A 20,398-nucleotide genomic window follows, 5' to 3' on the forward strand; every position below is an offset into this window, starting at 1 on the left:
CGGTATTAAATTCTTGTTTCTCTTTCCATTTCAGAATATAGAAATAAAAGTTTTGATACCCGTTTTGAGGTCAGACGGTTCCCTTTCAGGGTGGAAGTTGCTCCTGCCTTGGAGAACATTAATAACAATATCAAAACACTAGTAGATAAACCTCCCGTCTGTCTCACGTTCGCACACATTGCATTTTGAATTTTGTGCTGCATACTAAATAGTTTGAATTCGAATTCCAGTCCAGCCAATTAGAGCAAAGTATTTATTGTATTGGATATTTCAAAGCTGCACAATTATGCAACTGTCCACCTTCATTAGCGCCATGTCTTAGGGAATTATCGGAGTTGTCTAGTGTGGATTTTGTTGTTGTTGATGATGATAGTAATAATTCCTTTAAAAAACGATAAATTTATGAGAGAAACCGATATATTATACGATATATTGAATCAAACTTTTGATATCGATATATCGGTATATCGAAACGACAATATCGGTATTTCGTAAAAACCGATATATCGTTTCCATCTCTACTCGAACACGGCTGTTGATTATGAATATCTGAGAATGAGGAAAATTCTTGGCATTGCGTTCTCAGAAAAAAAGAATAAAGGTGATAGGTTTGTGTTATAGATTTACGACTTATAAAGGCAAGCGATATTAAGTGCAAAGAAATCAATAAGGGAATAAGAAAGACATTTTCAAGAAAGTTATTACCCTAGCCCTAAAAAACCCTAAAAGTAGGATACACAGAACTAAACTCACACTACCGTACTGTACTATACTATGTAGATGTACGTATGAGATAATATAAGAAGAGAAATTGCTAACATTACGGTAATACTTAGAACTTTTGCGTGCGAATAACAATTTAAACAAAAGATATCGGTGGTGTGTGAATGCAGAACAATACCACTTCGAACAACCCCTGTATTAGTAATAATTGTGAAATAAAAATATGATTTTGTGTGAGCTGTTATTAAGGGGAATGGAATCTGTTTTCAGATATTTTCTAAATTATTATTTGGTTTTCCTGCTTTAAAATGGTATATAACATATGCCTATACAAGTTTTAAATTTAAGGCTCACTTTCGAAAAAGAAAAAAAAAATACGGATTCTGGTCGGAAAATTATGTATTTTTTTTTTCAATTTAATCGTTGATTTTTCCTGTTTAAAATGGTATAGGTCACATGATCCCGCTTGATTGAGGTTCTGTCTGATGTGTATATCTATTATCGAGCAGTACATCTCACTTAACGATATGTGTCAGAGGAAGATTATTGTTTGTGGGATGCTAAAAAAGTAGCCTCTCTATACGTATTATTCCCTCTTTCATTTCCAAGCACCTCTGTCTGCCTAACCCACAGGGTACGCTATGCCAACTTCGGCATCACGTAGAATAAAAGCGACTCGTCAGGGTCACCAGGTTTCTATCCTTAAAATGAATAACCAGACCCAACCTATCATCCCTAAACATTCGGTACTAATTTCTGAAATATCCTGTATCTTGTTTTAGCGCTCATTTTCTGTAACTTTAGTTTTTTCACACACAAAAAAAAAAAACCTTTCTCAGCTAGTATTTAATGCACAAAGCTGAAATTTTCATAAATTATTTATCTGGATGTTTTACATATCGTCATTGTTCCTGCAATAACTCCTATGTGACATATTTAACGATTTTAAGATTTTTGCTCTATTAAATAACTTAAATACTGATACAGCAAATAATAAAATCTCCTATATGTAATTATATTTCTTTCTTTCGAAATGTAAGAATTCACAATCTCCTATGTACGGCTACCATAGAATGAATAAATGTGTTTTTCCTTCCTGCAATATATATATATATATATATATATATATATATATATATATATATTTTGCACATAGGAGTTATTGCAGGAAGAGCGACGATGTATTGAAACAATGATTTTTGGATTTGGTTAAATTTTGGAGATTTACAGGAGGTAATGTACTGAAAATCGGTGGAAAATAATATACCGTACGAATGGAAAAAATTATATCTCGGTAATGAAATAATTTAAAGAAAAGCTACTGTTTCAGCATAAAATAAACTCATGTGTACGTGAGCTGTAAAAAGAACAGCTATCTAGCTTCAACAATTTTTTAGAAAAAGTTCCTTATTTAAGACATAATTTAATATTGTCAAGATAGGCAATTCCGTATCCCCTTAACAAACGTTCTATAGTCAGCGTTTCTCAAACTATGGTCTGCGGACCACATGTGGTCCTCGAAGTCTGCCCTTGTGGTCCTTCAAAAAAGACAGAAGAAAAAATTAAATTCAAACGAATTGCGTGTCTCACTATAGCTGAAAATCTCAGAGTTTCGAAATGACACATGGCAATCGCTTTTCACTTTTCTCCCAGTATTGACATTTAATGAAATTTATTACCCTACCTGTCTACCGACTTCCCACTCTACTCTCAACAACAAAAGAGGAATTTGAAGCACTATGAACGTGGTGTTTCTCGCCATCTTTTCCCTGCACATCTGGCGCCTGTAACCCAGCCAGGACCACCCGAATTCATAACAGAGGACCAAAGTACCGAACCTTTTCATGTATTTATGACTTTTTTAATAGTTTTACCGACACTCAGTCTGCACATTGAAATGGTCACGTGCTGTACGTCGTACACCAATAATACAACTCTGAGGTCACAATTTGAAAACTTATTTTCCAAGTAAATATTACGAATTTCCATGGATTCGTGATCCCTTTCATTGCGATATTGAAAATAATAAACTTTCATGGAGTGAAAGAGAACAGTTAATTGAAGTCTCGAATGGCATCGGACTTAAAATGAAATTCGAAGCGGAAGGTGTGGTTAATTTCTGGACCTCATCACAAGTGAAAAGAGAATATAGTGAACCGTACAAAGGTGCTTTAGAGATTATAATTCAGTTTGCATCTACGTATCTGTGTGAGATAGGGTTTTCATCAGTAACTCTAATAAAATCAAAATACCAAAATCGACTTGATGTATGTGACGATCTCCGATTTAAGCTTGCCAGCATACATCCAAGTATAGAACTAATTGTGCAAGAATCTCATTAATGTGAGTACCAACATTTATTTATTTTTTTAGTTAATTAGTTAAAGATTATCTAAACTCTAATACTTCGAGTGATTAAAAAAAACGAAAATGAATTTTTTTCTATAAACATTAACTTAATTAGTTAATACTAATATAAAATTAGTTCCATTAAATTAATTTTAATTAATTGTTTATTTTAAAATATAAGTATACTGGTATTAAAATATGCTACAAAAATGATAAATTTGCTTTCGAAGGGAACAAGAGTAAGGTGGTCCGCGAAACTGTTCTGACTTAAAAAACTGGTCCCCACTTCAAAAAAGTTTGAGACGCTCTTCTATACGAACCTATTTTAACGAAGTTTAAGTGATTTTAAAAATGTCATCACTTTCAATTAACCCCATAAATAAATACAAGCGGTTTATCATACAACGAAACATGCACAGGCTTCTGTGAAGTCTGGAAGTAAGACACGTAAAAGGTCACTCACCGATTTTGTTGTACAGTTCGGGCATGTAGAGCTCCGTCTTCTCTCGGCAGAACATGTGGTACTCCGACTGCTCAGAGATGGGCGTCACGCAGTTGAACTGCCTGCAGTTGGTGTACGCCTCCATCACCTCGACCGGCGTCCACCTCGCCGTGCCCCAGTACATCGCCCAGCCTTGGCTGATCACGTGGTTCATCGCACGCACCACCTCTGAAACACCAAGCAACACGCTGTATAAGTATTCTAAATCTTTTTGGCCCCTGAAATTTAAAATGCTATTAAGGCTATAGATTTGTGAAATTTCTAACTTACACATTTTATACCAATTATTCTGAAACTTTCACAACATATTTCTCACAATATGAACATGCAATAAACAAATTTTCACTTTCGTATTCCAATTAGTTTACTTACAATTAATTGTTGTTTTTTTCAAATACTGAATTATAATTGTCCCAATTTTCAAAGTTTACATAATTTTTATTCAAATTTATAGGTTATTTAATTTATTCCTGATAGATGTATGTAAAATGTGATACATGACTTTCATGTTTTCCAATTACGTTTTGAGAGAAAAAAAATATTTACCCTTTTAGTTGTTAATTTTTCAATTTTCTTTAAAAGTTATAACATCTTCAACACATGGTGATTTCAATACTTTCAATAGAAGAAGAAAACACATTTGTCAGTTTACATCACATGCTTTTGTGATTCTGTGCAAAATTTCACTGAGATTGGAGAAAAACTGCATTCATTAGATAGAGCATTTTGAATGTTACAAAATGTTGAAAATCAGAAAAATCGAGTAAACGAATATCGAAGTACAGCATAAATATTATATATATATATATATATATATATATATATATATATATATATATATATATACATATATATGCTATCGATATCCTTCCTATACAGGTCTACCACAAATATTTTTTTCCTACATAATAGCGGGATATAATGAATTGAATGAAAAGCAAAATTAGTTAGAATGAAGAACAAAGTTTGTCAGAATGACAGTTAACAGTTTAAAGAGCTACAGATCCACGCACGCGCTGCCCTTTAAATTCGTCTTGCGGGTCTTTAAATTGTCACAGGGCCAAAATAAATACAGATTGAGAAAACTGAAACATTATTTTATTTTTTATAGTTAAAAACAAAATTTATATTTTTTAATGGTTTCTACGTTATTTTCACCGATCCATAGCCTTAATGGAGCTAAATAACAGCTGTGAGCAATATGCAATCAAGATAAATGCAAACAAGGCAAAGACCATGGTTGTCGGAAGAAAAATAAAAAAGGTAAACGTGCGAATTTTAAATGCTGCAGTAAAACAAGTGGACAACTTCAAGTACTTGGAGTGTACTATAAGGAGTAACATGAGCTGCTGTCAGGAAGTCGAAAGGAGGATAGCGATGACAAAGGAAGTTTTTAATAGAAAAAGGAGCATCTTCTGCGGACTTCTCGTGAAAAAACTAAAGAAGAGAGTAGTGAAGAGTTTTGTGTCGAGTGTGATATTGTATGGGGGCAGAAACATGGCTATTACGACGAAGTGAAGAGAAACGATTAGAAGCATTTGAAATGTGGATATGGAGAAGAATGGAGCGTGTGAAATGGACAGACAGCATAAGAAATGAAGCTGTATTGTAAAGAGTTTACATTCAAATATTTATATTACGATACAACTCCAAACGTTTGGATTTTTAATGAATAACTTTGAAACTAATGCTACGGATCCATGTTCGTATGACATTTCGTGCGCAAAATGACCTAAAGAACTGATTCTTAAAGAGCGGGTCGTTAGTCTGAAGTCCACAGCTGTGGAGTGACTATTAGCCTGACTTGTGTTTCTCAAAATTATTTAAGATGTGCCTACTTTTCGTTCTTTCAGTCGATAATTCAGTATGCCTTAATTTTCTTGGGAAATGGTAGCAAAATTGGGAGTGTCTTGATTTTGCAAAAGAAAGCCATTAGAATGCTATATCCATGAAACTATCTTGAACATTGTCGACCACTTTTCAAACAATCACAGATATTAACTTTCATAAATATATATACGACCTAGTCTTTCACACTCGACAAAATATAGATAATTACTCATTAGTAGCCAATATACATGATCATGATCACATGAAATTAGAAATAGTGAGCAAATTAATATTCCATACTGTAGATTACATAAAACTAGTAGGCTACAAATTTTTCTGTCATGGGGATGAAATTATGTAATAAAGTTTCCAGTCAATATTATAAGTTACCAACCAATAGTTTCAAATCTAGATTTTATAATTGGCTTTTAATTAATCCTTTCTACTCTGTAGATGAATTTTTTTAACATAAATTGATACGAAATTGTTTTTTAATAAATAAAGTTATTTACATTTAGTTACAAATAATACATTAAGAATGAAGTGTTTTCATTAATTTCTAGAGTTTCAAAATGTTTTGTGTTTTCATTCTAATTAAACTTTACTGTTTTCAATTATATGTGTATTTTCAAATGTATGTTTTTTCCCCCTTATGTATTTGTGACGAAGTCTACCACTGTCTGTTTAGTGGCTTAATAAATTGAATTTGAATTGAATCGTGAAACGAGCTACCCGGGTTCAAACCCTGGTTGGAACAAATGATCTGGTTGAGGTTTTTTCCGGGATTTTCCCTCAACCCATTAAGAGCAAATGCTGGGTAACTTTCGGGGTTGAACCCGGACTTATTTCGCTGGCATTATCACCTTCATTTAATTCATACGTTAGATAACCACATCAGTTGATAAAGCGTGGTAAAATAGCCAATCAGGGGCGGCTTTCGAAGGGGGGCTGCGGAGCTGCAGCACCCCCAGACATTTGTGGCTCTTGTCTCGTTTTATGTTGTGAGAAACATTTATTATACAGTCTCTATTTAGCGGCTCGAATTTTTTAAAAAAATTCGCTCTCATTGACATGCACGCAATCATTAGTGAAGTCACTTCCTCCCCTGGTGCTCCAGAGCGAATCGAGAGACAAGGGCGGATGGTGAAGTCACTTCCTCCCCTGGAGCTGCCAGTCTCGTCTCGGATGCTTTGCGCGTTAGTTTTACCCCTCCCCCTGCCAGCCCCTTTCCGTGAATCCAGAGTTTCCAGGCGCTGCAAGATTTGCAGCAGTTTGTCAGTAGCGCGCAGTTTTAAATACATTTTATTTAATGTTGTGAGTATAACAAGTGCAACAGTGTTTAATTCTGTGCAATATTTACAGTCTATTCAGTTCAGTACCTTAACAATTCAGGAGAAATGTGAAATTAAGTGCCCATCATTTGAATCATAATGGAAAGAACCGCTAAACAAAATAGCCTACAAAGCTCGCATTATTTTGCTAATTTATCCAGTATCCCTGCTTTCATCTCTTGATCTCCACACTGTCTGTATTAGATTAATGTGTTTCAAAGACAATTCCATCAGCTGGGGCAACAAGATGGAGTTTTAAATAAGAACAGTAAATGTTGTTCATGAGAAGAAGGAGCCATTGCTAGAATGTTTCCAAACCATAATGGAATCTGAAACATCTAACAACATCGCAATAAATAAGGCAAGCGCCCTGGTGCTTACTCTTGAAGATCCTGAATTCAATTTCTGGCTCAGTTTTTTCATTTATTGATGTATCATGTAGATATATTATACAACCAACTACAACGTCGCCATTTAGATATTTCTAAGGTTCAAATCTGCATATAAAAAATTAAGTTATGGTTTATTTAACGACACTCGCAAATGCAGGGGTTATATCAGCGTCGCCGATGTGCCGGAATTTTGTCCCGCAGGATTCTTTTAAATGCCAGTAAATCTACTGACACGAGCCTGTCTCATTTAAACACACTTAAATGCCATCGACCTGGGCAGGGATCGAACCCGAAATCGACTATGCTACCGAGGCCGACCCTGCATATCAAGCTTTGTTAATGCCATACAGACAATACGGAACAGTGCCAGTTGAGCAGCGAGATGTGTGAAAATGAAAACCCTAAAAAGTGTCGTAAGGTCGAAGGGATTCAGACAAGGGTTGCGGCAGCCAAGGAAGTGTGTGACAGTGGCGTAGCATGAAATTTTGAGCAGGGGAAGCTAACTGAAGTTGTCTTTCATGCAATATGAGAAAATGTATTACAAAAATACAGTCTTAAAATAAATAGTAGTCAATTTCAAGTCAGCAGTCGAAGATTGGTTGGAACATCGTAAGTAACACCAATAAGGCATGACCTCAAATGAGACGTAATAAAATACGATTTCACGGTTTACACATATCTCTTAACAAATAGACACGTATACGTATAACATTAGCTCACTCCCTGTCATACTTAGAGAAATCACAATATTAGTATCATTACGTAAGTATGCGTCTGTCTTTTGGTTGTGTCCTTCATTGACAGCAAGGGAGTCGGTCATTTGTTTTTTAAATCACACTTTTGTTCGTAAGTCAGTCTTGATAATACAATTGTCCTAAAAAAATTCAAGTAAATTAGTGTCAGGAACTGTTATTTCACTCATTATTTATTATATCAGCCACAATGCACACTAACACTTCAACTGAACACAACTGACGAAAAGGGATAACTCGGAAACTACTTATTTTAAATGTTAAAGCTAGCTTCTTTTCGAGCCTTGCGACTAGGGTAGTTTAAAAGGGATGGAAAATCTGCGGGGTGGATTACACAGAAGAAACCGGTCTGCTTGGAAGCTGGTGTGTGCAGGCTTCTTGTTTGCTGCTGCGTCACAAATAATCCTGAGCTGCCGCATCACAATATTTAAGGCGTAAATATAAATTCTATTAAAATTAATAAATAATTTTCTCTATAAACTGCAGGTTTATTATGAAATTGTTATTAACTGGGGAAGCTAAGCTTTTTAGCTTACATTGACGCTACGCCACTGGTGTGTGACCTCATTATCACACAAGCTAGCACCCAATTCCAGTTCATAGATCATCTGATATTATCTTCTCTTCTGTGTGACGAAAAATTTGAATGCTACAAAAGCTCATTTCCTGAAAATGACCTAAATGTATGTGTGAAGCTTTTTCCAATGTTCGATAAAGACAAACTAAAAACGGAACTCACTGTGTTGTATCAGAGACAAGAATTCAGAAATATTAGTGACGCAGTCAAGCTCTTGCAGTTTCTTCTATCTGAGAACTTGCAGGCCTCATTTTCAGAAGTTGTGAAACTACTACGCATGGCTATCACCATACCAATGACAAGTTCCGAACCAGAACGCTGCTTTTCGTGTTTGAAGAGAGTAAAATCCTATCTCAGAAATACGATGAGAGAAGAGAGACTGACTGCATTAGCTATGTTTTCCATTGTAAAGACTATGTTAAACGACATATCGGATTTTAATAAGAGGATAATTCAAAAGTTTGCAACCTACAAGACAAGGGGCATGGAACTAATCTTTAAATAAGGTAATATGGTTTATTTTTTTATGCAGCCCCCCTGAATTCAATACCCACGAGCCGCCACTGTAGCCAATTAAAAATTAGTCGTGAATCACCCTGTATATTACACCTGTAATAATAACTATTTGTCCACCTCTCCAGGTTGGTGAATTACTGAATAATTTATTTTGTGTTTGACTGTTATTGACGTAATTCGGAACGACTCCGTTATCGCGTGCTATGCATTGCAAACCAGACGACCCTATTTCTTCCATTACACTTATGGCTTCAGGGCGTTAATCTGGTTCACTTGTGGACCTATAACTTACAATTTCATGAAATAGATCTCCAGGGAGACGTAAGAACGTGCATTAGCGGTTCTTCCATCCGAGCAGATGGACGGCTGCAGAATGCTTATTACGCCTGAGCGGACTAGATAGTAATTGTGCGATGCACCTATTCCTCTACTGATTACGAATTCATGTACTTGGTGCAACTGGGACGGGACACTGGAAATGCAGAATTAATCAGATTTAAATAATTTACGGCAGCACAGCAGCGGTTGAGGTCTCCACACGCGCAGTGCGGCTTCCAGCGCCCCCTGCGTTCGTTTCATTTGCTTGCGTAACAGATAAAATGTTTCTTTGCACGACGAAGTACGGAAAGCATTATTTTTCCGCTAACGAATAGGTCAATGGACTCTACAGTCTACAGGAAATTCGGAAAACAATATGTTGAGAAAGTAACGAGGCTATTGTGTTTCTGCAACTTTTCCAGTTGTATTCCACAAAATACCAATTTAATTTCAGAAATTATCAAATGTATTTCAGATTAGTCAATTTAATTTCAGATATTATCAATTGTATTTCAGATTAGTCAATTTAATTTCAGAAATTATCAAATGTATTTCAGATTAGTCAATTTAATTTCAGAAATTATCAAATGTATTTCAGATTAGTCAATTTAATTTCAGAAATTATCAAATGTATTTCAAATTAGTCAAAATTATCAAATGTATTTCAGATTAGTCAATTTAATTTCAGAAATTATCAAATGTATTTCAGATTAGTCAATTTAATTTCAGAAATTATCAAATGTATTTCAGATTAGTCAATTTAATTTCAGATATTATCAATTGTATTTAAGATCTGTCAAATTCAATTTCAGATAGTATCAATTGTATTTCAGATGGTATCAAATGCATTTTACATTTGTCAATTGCATTTCAGCTGGTATCAAATGTATTTCAGCTGGTATCAAATGTATTTCAGATTTGTCAATTGTATTTCAGATGGTATCAAATGCATTTTAAATTTGTCAATTGTATTTCAGCTGGTATCAAATGTATTTCAGATTTGTCAATTGTACTTCAGATGGTATCAAACGCATTTCGGATTTGTCAATTGTATTTCAGATAGTGTCAATTGTATTTAAGATGGTATCAAATGCATTTTACATTTGTCAATTGTATTTCAGCTGGTATCAAATGTATTTCAGATTTGTCAATTGTACTTCAGATGGTATCAAATGCATTTCAGATTTGTCAATTGTATTTCAGATAGTATCAATTGTATTTCAGATGGTATCAAATGCATTTTACATTTGTCAATTGTATTTCAGCTGGTATCAAATGTATTTCAGATTTGTCAATTGTACTTCAGATGGTATCAAATGCATTTCAGATTTGTCAATTGTATTTCAGATGGTATCAAATGCATTTCAGATTTGCCAATTGTATTTCAGATAGTATCAACTGTATTTCAGATGGTATCAATTGTATTGCAGATGATATCAAATGCATTTCAGATTTGTCAATTGTATTTTAGATGGTATCAAATCTATTTCAGGTTAGTCAATTGTATTTCAGATGGCATCAATTGTATTTCCTATTTGTCAATTGTATTTCAGATGGTATCAAATGTATTTCAGATTAGTCAATTGTATTTCAGATGGTATCAAATGCATTTCAGATTAGTCAATTGTATTTCAGATGGTATAAAGTGCATTTCAGATTTGTTAATTGTATTTCAGATAGTATCAATTGTATTTCAGATGGTATCAAATGTATTTCAGATTTGTTATTTGTATTTCAGATGGTATCAAATGCATTTCAGATTTGTCAATTGTATTTCAGATAGTATCAATTGTATTTCAGATTAGTCAATTATATTTGAGATTAGTCAATTATATTTTAGATGGTATCAAATGCATTTCAGATTTGTCAATTGTATTTCAGATAGTATCAATTGTATTTCAGATTAGTCAATTGTACTTCAGATGGTATCAAATACATTTCAGATTTGTCAATTGTATTTCAGATGGTATCAAATGCATTTCAGATTTGTCAATTGTATTTCAGATAGTATCAACTGTATTTCAGATGGTATCAAATGTATTTCAGATAGTATCAATTGTATTTCAGATTAGTCAATTGTATTTTAGATGGTATCAAATGTATTTCAGATTAGTCAGTTGTATTTCAGATGGTATCAAATGTATTTCAGATTTCTCAATTGTATTTCAGAAGGTATCAAATGTATTTCAGATCTGTCAATTGTATTTCAGATAGTATCAATTGTATTTCAGATGGTATCAAATGTATTTCAGATTTCTCAATTGTATTTCAGAAGGTATCAAATGTATTTCAGATTTGTCAATTGTATTTCAGATAGTATCAATTGTATTTCAGATTAGTCAATTGTATTTCAGATGGTATGAAATGCATTTCTGATTTGTCAATTGTATTTCAGATGGTATCAAATGCATTTCAGATTAGTCAATTGTATTTCAGATGGTATAAAGTGCATTTCAGATTTGTCAATTGTATTTCAGATAGTATCAATTGTATTTCAGATTAGTCAATTGTATTTCAGATGGTATCAAATGTATTTCAGATTTGTTATTTGTATTTCAGATGGTATCAAATGCATTTCAGATTTGTCAATTGTATTTCAGATAGTATCAATTGTATTTCAGATTAGTCAATTGTATTTCAGATTAGTCAATTGTATTTCAGATGGTATCAAATGTATTTCAGATTTGTCAATTGTATTTCAGATGGTATCAAATGTATTTCAGATTTATCAATTGTATTTCAGATAGTATCAATTGTATTTCAGATTAGTCAATTGTATTTCAGATGGTATCAAATGCATTTCAGATTAGTCAATTGTATTTCAGATGGTATAAAGTGCATTTCAGATTTGTTAATTGTATTTCAGTTAGTATCAATTGTATTTCAGATTAGTCAATTGTATTTCAGATGGTATCAAATGTATTTCAGATTTGTTATTTGTATTTCAGATGGTATCAAATGCATTTCAGATTTGTCAATTGTATTTCAGATAGTATCAATTGTATTTCAGATTAGTCAATTGTATTTCAGATTAGTCAATTATATTTTAGATGGTATCAAATGCATTTCAGATTTGTCAATTGTATTTCAGATGTTATCAAATGTATTTCAGATAGTATCAATTGTACTTCAGATTAGTCAATCGTATTTTAGATGGTATCAAATGTATTTCAGATTTGTCAATTTTATTGTATTTCAGATTTGTCAATTGTATTTCAGATGGTATCAAATGTATTTCAGATAGTATCAATTGTATTTCAGATTAGTCAATTGTATTTTAGATGGTATCAAATGTATTTCAGAATTGTTAATTTTATTGTATTTCAAATTAGTCAATTGTATTTCAGATGGTATCAATTGTATTTCAGATGGCATCAAATACATTTCAGATTTGTCAATTGTATTTCAGATATTATCAACTGTATTTCAGATTAGTAAATTATATTTCAGATGGTATCAAATGCATTTCAGATCTGTCAATTATATTTCAGATGATATCAAATGTATTTGAGATTTGTCAATTGTATTTCGGATGGTACCAAATGTATTTCAAATTTTGTATCTCCAATTTTTTATTTTATTTTTATTCTTATAAAGTATATTCGGTTTCATATAAGGATTTTTAAAAAGGTGTATACTGTACTGTAAAGTACTGTACTTCTTAACGCAGTAATAAATTCCAAAGTTATTTATCGAATTATTACATACATACGAACAATATAAATTGACAGATGTATTATTGTACAGTACAGTTCAGTACATAGCCAATTTAATTTCAGAAAATAAGCAATGTATTTAAGATTACATAAAGGTAGTCACTTTTATTTCACAAAATAACAAATGTAGGCCTACTTGAGATTTTGACATATATTTAAAAAAATGGAAAATGGATTTAAAAAATCCTAAACTTTATTGCATTTTAGCGTCCGACAGGCATATTCTCCAAAGCTATAAAGCTGCAGCTTGATGAATTGTACTGTGTTATACTGCACGAGCACAATCACCACCAACTTCTGAAATACAAATGATAGTTTCTGAAATACAATTGACAAATCTGAAATACAATTTATGTTTTCTAAAATACAATTGATACTATCCGAAATTGAATTGACTAATCGAAATTCAATTGATAATTTCTGAAATTAAATTGATATTTTCTGAAATACAACTAGAAAAGGTGTAGTCATTAACAAGAAAATAACGTTTTTTCCAATCACAGAGTTTGATGACACAATTTGAGGTGAAAGTTATTATGGGAGTGTCTTTAAAGGTAATGTCTCCTATTTTTTGTGTTATTGTTAACAAATTACGGAGTACTAGCTGTCATCCTGCTCCTTTTTCACTGATGCAAGTTTCGTACCTCTGCCGTTAGAGAGCTCTTAATTTTACTCTGAAACATGGCGGCATGTAACATCAACACAGTCTAGTATACACAGTCACGAAGCTTGGGTTTATGAGGGTACTAGGAACAATAGACTGTGCAGGTACTATTTTGCATTGTTTGTAATGAGGCGATAGTAGCGATCCTAGTGGTTAGCAACTATCTATGGATGCATATTTACCATAGTCTTAGTACAGAGTGATTTATATAGAACTGACACATTTCTTTCTTTAATTATTCCGTTGGAAATTCATTCAATGACCCAATTTTAGCACCAAATTAAGCAGAATGTTCTGGAGTTTCGATTCCTTGTCAGTAGATGCGCAGATGTTTATGTTTTATTCCTATTGTTGGCAGCACTAGATGCGCAGATATTTATGTTTTATTCCTATTGTTGGCAGCTGTTTTCGACATTTTGTGTCAACGTGAAAATGCAGTACACATTAAATCAACGACTCTTCCTTGTGAAGCAATACTGGATTACGAATTCAATTACAGCTACTCAAAGGGCATACCAGAGAGAATTTGGTGTTCGCAATCCTCCCAAAAGAAACACAATACTGGGACTGGTAAACAAATTGGAAACAACTGGATCTCTGGTGAGTGAAAAGGGCAAGCATCGTTCATCTAGGCTTCCCACGGTTGTTGTTGACGTAAGAGCACGACTGGAGCAGTCACCCAAAAAATCATTAAGACGTTTGTCGTAGGAGACAGGGTACGCCTACTCAATGTGTCAGAGAGCTGCGAAAAGTGCAGGCCTAAAACCAAGCTTCTTTGACGACCGAATAATTTCGAGGAACCTGTGGCCACCGAGATCTCCGGATTTGACAACGCCGGACTTCTTTCTATGGGGTTACTTAAAAGACAGGGTTTATGCCACACGTCCCAAGACGATGGACGATCTGAAGCACATCACACAGGAGATTCAAGCTATTGACAACAGAGTCCTCCAACGAGTGGCCAGTAACATGGAATGACGTGTTGAGTTGTGCCTTATGCAGGATGGAGGACATTTTCAACATTTGCTATAGAGGTAAATAATCTCCCAAAATTCCTCTACATTTTAGGTATAATAAGTTGTCGCTAGCACAATTCGTTTTAAAACAATTAATGAAAGAAATGTGTCAGTTCTATATAAATCACTCTGTATATACAGTCACGAAGCTCAATACGTAGTAAATATGCATCCATAGATAGTTACTAACCACTAGGATCGCTACTATCACCTCATTACAGATAATGGGAAATAGTACCGACACAGTCTATTGTTCCTAGCACACTCATAAACTCAAGCTTCGTGACTGTATATACCAGATTGTGTATTTACTATGTATTGAGTTTCATGAGTATACAGGGTGTTAAAAATAACGTTTACAATGTTTCAGGGATAATAGAGGAGGTGAAAACAAATATTTTTTGTAAGTGACAAAACTTTGACAGATGCGCCCTTTACTGTGTACGTAAGTATTAGTATAATCCATAAAGAACAAGACCAATTGTCGTTTTAGAGGTGGTGTTCAAACTGCCGTCCATTGAAGGCATTGCACAACTGGTACCTTCGTACTATGGAGTGTCTGCAACGCTCAAAAAGGCCAACATTGTCTCTAATAACATGTTCAGCTTCAACAACGCGAGCAACTAAGTCTTCTGCCGTATCGATCGGTGTCTCATACACAAAACGTTTCACGTCTCCCCACAAAAAGAAATCCAGTGGGGTTAGGTCCGGTGATCGAGGTGGCCACGGTACCGGCCCACCCCTGCCAATCCAACGATCGGGAAATGTAGCATTTAGGTGGTTCCTGACACGACGATCAAAGTGTGGAGGGGCACCGTCATGCTGAAACCATATTCGTTTCTCTGATGTTCAATGGGATATTTTCTAAAAGTTCTGGTAGGACGTCGCGTAGAAAACCAAAATAATTATCACCACTGAGACTGTTCGGCAACAGATAATGTTCTACAAGATGGTCGTGCACAAACAGAACTAACCAGTGTGTGTTGTGACGGAAGTCAAGTCATCTATCCTTCAGGCCATCTAGCGGCAAAACGGCGCATCTGCTAAACTTTTGTCACTTAAAACAGATGTTCGTTTTTATCTCCTCTATCATCCCTGAAACGTTGTAAACGTTATTTTTTAACATCCTGTATACTAGACTATGACATCGTATGTCGGTGCGTCTGAAGCTGAGAGAATAAAAAGATAGGAGGGAGTAATCGAGGTAAATATGCTTGAAATCGGTGAGACGGATATGACGTCAAATTACAACTTTTACGCCCCATAATCCACCGCGAAATACCGAGAATTGCCAAATATTAAATTGCTACTATCGGTTTCGGTCATACGTACGTAAACGGATTAGAATGGTTGTGGAGGTAACGGGAGTATTAGCAGATTATTGTATCAATGTACATTTCACTGTATGTTTATTAAAAGTGTTATGGTTGTGACATGGACTGGACACTTCTTCTATCAAGAAGGATGTTGGCACTTCTTCATATGTTAAAACATAGGGGTACATCAACGGACATATTCTACAGTTGAGCCGGACAGAATACAGTATTAACTTATTTATAAAAAATAACATCTGCTGAACTTGACTACACTTTCGAAATATTCACAACACAGCAGAATTCACAAGGCAGTTATGTTTCACTCACCACACGATAATTTTTAATCGGTTTGATAAATTGAAATTTTTATTTTATTATTTATTTAATTTATGTACACTAAAAAGATACATTAAAACTATTACATACATAAAGCATCATCATCATCATCATCATCATCATCATCATCATCATCATCATCATCATCATCATCATCATCATCATCTTCACTTCATGGTTTAGGCTTAGTGCCTATTCCGTCTTCACATTTTATTCAGTTCCACCTCTTTCTACGACGTCCGACATCTCTTTTGCCTTTAGGTTGGTACTGTTGTATCAGTGCTGGAATTCTTTCGTTATCCATTCGAGACAGGTGTTCTTTCCACTTTTCTTTATAATCTTCAACTTTTTCGTTTATGTTGTATATATTTAATTCCTTACGGATATCCTCATTTCTTATCAAATCCCTTCTTGTATATTCCTTTACTCTGCGAAAAAACCTCATCTCTGCAGGCTGTAATTTACTTTTATCTCGTTTTTTTATTATCCATGATTCGCTTCCATATATCAACACGGGTACTGCCATAGTTTTATAGAACTTTAGTTTTGTTTCTTTTCTAGTTTTATTTTTTAGTGTTCTATTTATTGTTCCGCATATTTACTGGAATTTGCTTGTTTTGTTGTCAATATCTCTATCTATATCATAAGTTATATTACAACCTAAATAATCAAAATGAGATACTTGTTCTATGGGCTTATCATCAACTATTATTTTTGTACGAATTGGACATTTACCACTGTGGGCCATTACTTTAGTTTTATGAGTTGATATACTCAAATTATAGTTTTCTTTTCCTAGTAGGTGTAGTTTGTGAATGGCATATTGCAATTTTTCTTCACTGTCTTGTATTAATGTTACATAATCGGCAAACATTAAAACATTTAAAAATGTATCTTTACTAATCTTTATACCTGGATTCACCTCCATTTTCCATTTTTTAATTAAGTCATCTAGATATACGTTGAAGAGACTAGGTGTTAGGCTACAGTCTTGTCTGAGTCCTTGATTTATTCTTATTTCTTTGTTTTCGATGTTCCTGTGTTTATTATTATCTCTGTATCTGTGTAAAGGCATTTTATTATTTCTATCAAATGTGGTGGGTAACCTTTATTGTACATTATTTTCCATAATTTGGATCGTTCTACACAATCAAAAGGACATACTTAAAACAGAAATCTAAATTAAAGAATTTATCCTCGTATGAGCTCGTGGTCGGGAGATAAAACACACTTGATCTGTTAATTGAATTTTAAAAGAAATCGGTTAATCATTTGATTAAATCGATAGTTCTAGCTAAAACTAATGTTTTGGGATAGTGGCCGAACATCTACGACTATAACCTGAATGTATTGGAGTCTCCTCTACAAACTTTACAATTAGTATGGCTTCATTAAGTATAGTATTTCCCTTTCATGAACGTCCTTTGTAAATAATGACGCTGATATTGCTGGTGGCAGCGGACTCACCTTCCATGGGGCACATGGGGTCTGCCTTATGGACGATGACGACGTCGATATAGCCCAGTTGGAGTCGCGCCAACGATGCCCGCACCGACTCTATGACGTGTTTCCGGGAGAGGCCTCGCTCATCAGACCTGGAGCAAGGATACACTGGGTCACAACTGGAAAATATAATACTGCGGCAAATAAACAGAGATATTGAATTCCTTTCAAAGAAATAGTGAAAGTTATATTGAAAACCACTTTTCCGTTTTCTAATACATTCCTCTACTATCGGTACAGCGAATAGCAAGATCTCAGAAGTGGAAACAATTGTGGCTTTGGAAAAACTAGCAGAAATATTACCATGACGTCTGGAATGGACCCGAAAACATAGAAATCTCTTGCTTTCTGAGGAAATTTCAGTTTAAAGAACAGAAAATAAAGAGATGTTACTGGTTTGGTTTACCGTCCTACGGCATGTGGACAGGCCGGTGTTAATCTACCGTCTGCCGCCCAGTCTGATCTCCGATCCCCCTTCACGTCTGACGCGTCCATGCGTGTTGTGCAATTGTGCGATTGTTGTGAGCGTAGTTTTGAGTAAGACACCGCACAAAATGGCTAGCTATTTGGCTCTAGAAGATAGTGTATTTGCGTGCAAAGCACAGACTATTATAGGCCCAAATATGAATCGACTCGCCAAGTCTTTAAGGAGCTTATTGTGAAATTTCCGAATACTCGGTCTTCAGGGATTTATATGTTATAATATGAAATAATTTTTATTAATATTGTCAAGTAAATCTCTAAAGAAAATAACATGACTGTCGAAAATAAATTTCTTGAATAAACGATCCCAGTAGGACTATAGTTTTTTTTACAAGATTACAAGATTTTTATTGCAAGCTAAAATTACATACAATAACAAATATTTTACAATACTATTGTAATACTCGTATATGAATATTCTTCAAAATTCGAAATTGATTACAAATCTCATAGTCAAATAGTCTACATATTACAGATTATTGTATAAATACAAGGTAACTGGCTCATACTCGAAAAAGCAAGATGCTTGAGGTCGGATGTGACCAAAAATGAAAACTGGATAGAAAAAATAATAATAATAAAATAATAATAAATAAAAATAATAATAATAATAATAATAATAATAATAATAATAATAATAATAATAATCTGATTAAAACTGTTAAATGTAATTACACATAAAGTTTAAAAAGAATAAGAAAAAACAAAAACAAACGAACAAAACGGTACCATAGCCTATACATAAACATAGGCCTACTAAGTTAAGAATACAACACTGTTAAAGTGACAGAAAAAGATAAATAAATAATCCGAATTTACATGATTATAATTTAAAAAACAGTTCAAGGACTTGTTTTTGAATAATTTATTGTTTAATAATTTTAGTTTAGGATTCCTCTTTATAAAATCATTATATAATCTTGGACCGTAATTAGAACTGTGCCTTAGACCTGATTCAGTCTTATAGCTTAGTATTAACTTTACACTACTGTAGTAACTTATTCCCTATACAATGTACACTCCTGACTGAGGATTTCTCTTACACACCGCGACGTACCCTCAAACCGCAGCGCTCGCGTAGTGCAGTCTGATAGACAGCAGCTTGTAACCTTGCCCGTGTCCTAGACATGACCGCTCTAGAAGAAATTGATCCACGTTGGCGAGTGAGTAGTTGCAATATTGTTTTTTAGACTCCGCGGAAGTGGCACTGCTACGGGACTAATTCTGACTGCCACAACCGCAGTCCTCACCGAAGATCTGCTCGTTGGTATAACGGTAAACCAAACCGATAACAATATTGTATTTGCAAGGAATCAATATGGAGAGTTAGTGAGTGCAGAAATTTGTTGGGACCAGAAACGCTAGCATACTTGTACGCTAACATTTTGCGAAAAATTCTATTGCGCATATGTTTCGCAACTCTTATATAATATTTTTCAATTGCAGTGACAGTAGATATAACACATTTTTATTTAATTTTCTATTTATGAAAAATTCGGTAAGGTTTCCTATTTCTCTCATGCGTTTAGGCGCTTCGATTCAAGGTCGAACTGATAGCTTAGGTTTAATCGCCGGTCACGACTAATTCAAAAACTTTTGATTACTTCTAGCAGATATCTTTGGCATAATAATAATAAAGGTAAAGATGGTCTCTACAGACGCCATGAAGTGGTACTGAGCATGGGACCATGGTAGTAGGATTTTATGATCTTAGCATTAGAATGATGTGGTTAGCACTACACACCAACTGCCCCTTCACCTCCGGGAAAGAACCGGTAGTGAATTTGACAGAAGGTTAAGTTGATCTCTGGGCCGTTCTGGATGTTTTGGAAAAGAGAATAATCCCGCAGCCAAGTGGAACTAAACAAGGGGCCTTCCAATCCTGTCAATTGCTCTACCATCTGAACTATCCGATTGCAGCCGCGCTGACGTAAATAATACGGTCACATTTTTTATACCTCAAATTTTTGGAACACACACTTCGTTTTACATAAATCATCAAGTAAAATCTTGTGTATATATTCCTTTTCTACACCGAAATCATCTGCTAACATTGTCAAAGACATACAACATT

The 20,398-nt window shown here is 34.2% G+C and overlaps 1 protein-coding gene across 1 annotated transcript in view; it reads right to left on the reverse strand.

The window, feature by feature from the left end:
* Positions 1-20,398, reverse strand: part of Hk (potassium voltage-gated channel subfamily A regulatory beta subunit hyperkinetic) — a 491,003-nt gene that overhangs the window by 61,142 nt on the left and 409,463 nt on the right. Inside the window, exons 4-5 of the mRNA XM_069835985.1 lie at positions 17,806-17,933; positions 3,536-3,742 (exon numbers count right to left, since the gene is read on the reverse strand). Of these exons, the coding sequence (XP_069692086.1) occupies positions 3,536-3,742; positions 17,806-17,933 (335 nt within the window). The remainder of the gene's footprint in view (positions 1-3,535; positions 3,743-17,805; positions 17,934-20,398) is intronic.

The sequence above is a fragment of the Periplaneta americana genome, chromosome 9 (assembly GCF_040183065.1).
Source record: "Periplaneta americana isolate PAMFEO1 chromosome 9, P.americana_PAMFEO1_priV1, whole genome shotgun sequence".
Classification (NCBI taxonomy): domain Eukaryota; kingdom Metazoa; phylum Arthropoda; class Insecta; order Blattodea; family Blattidae; genus Periplaneta; species Periplaneta americana.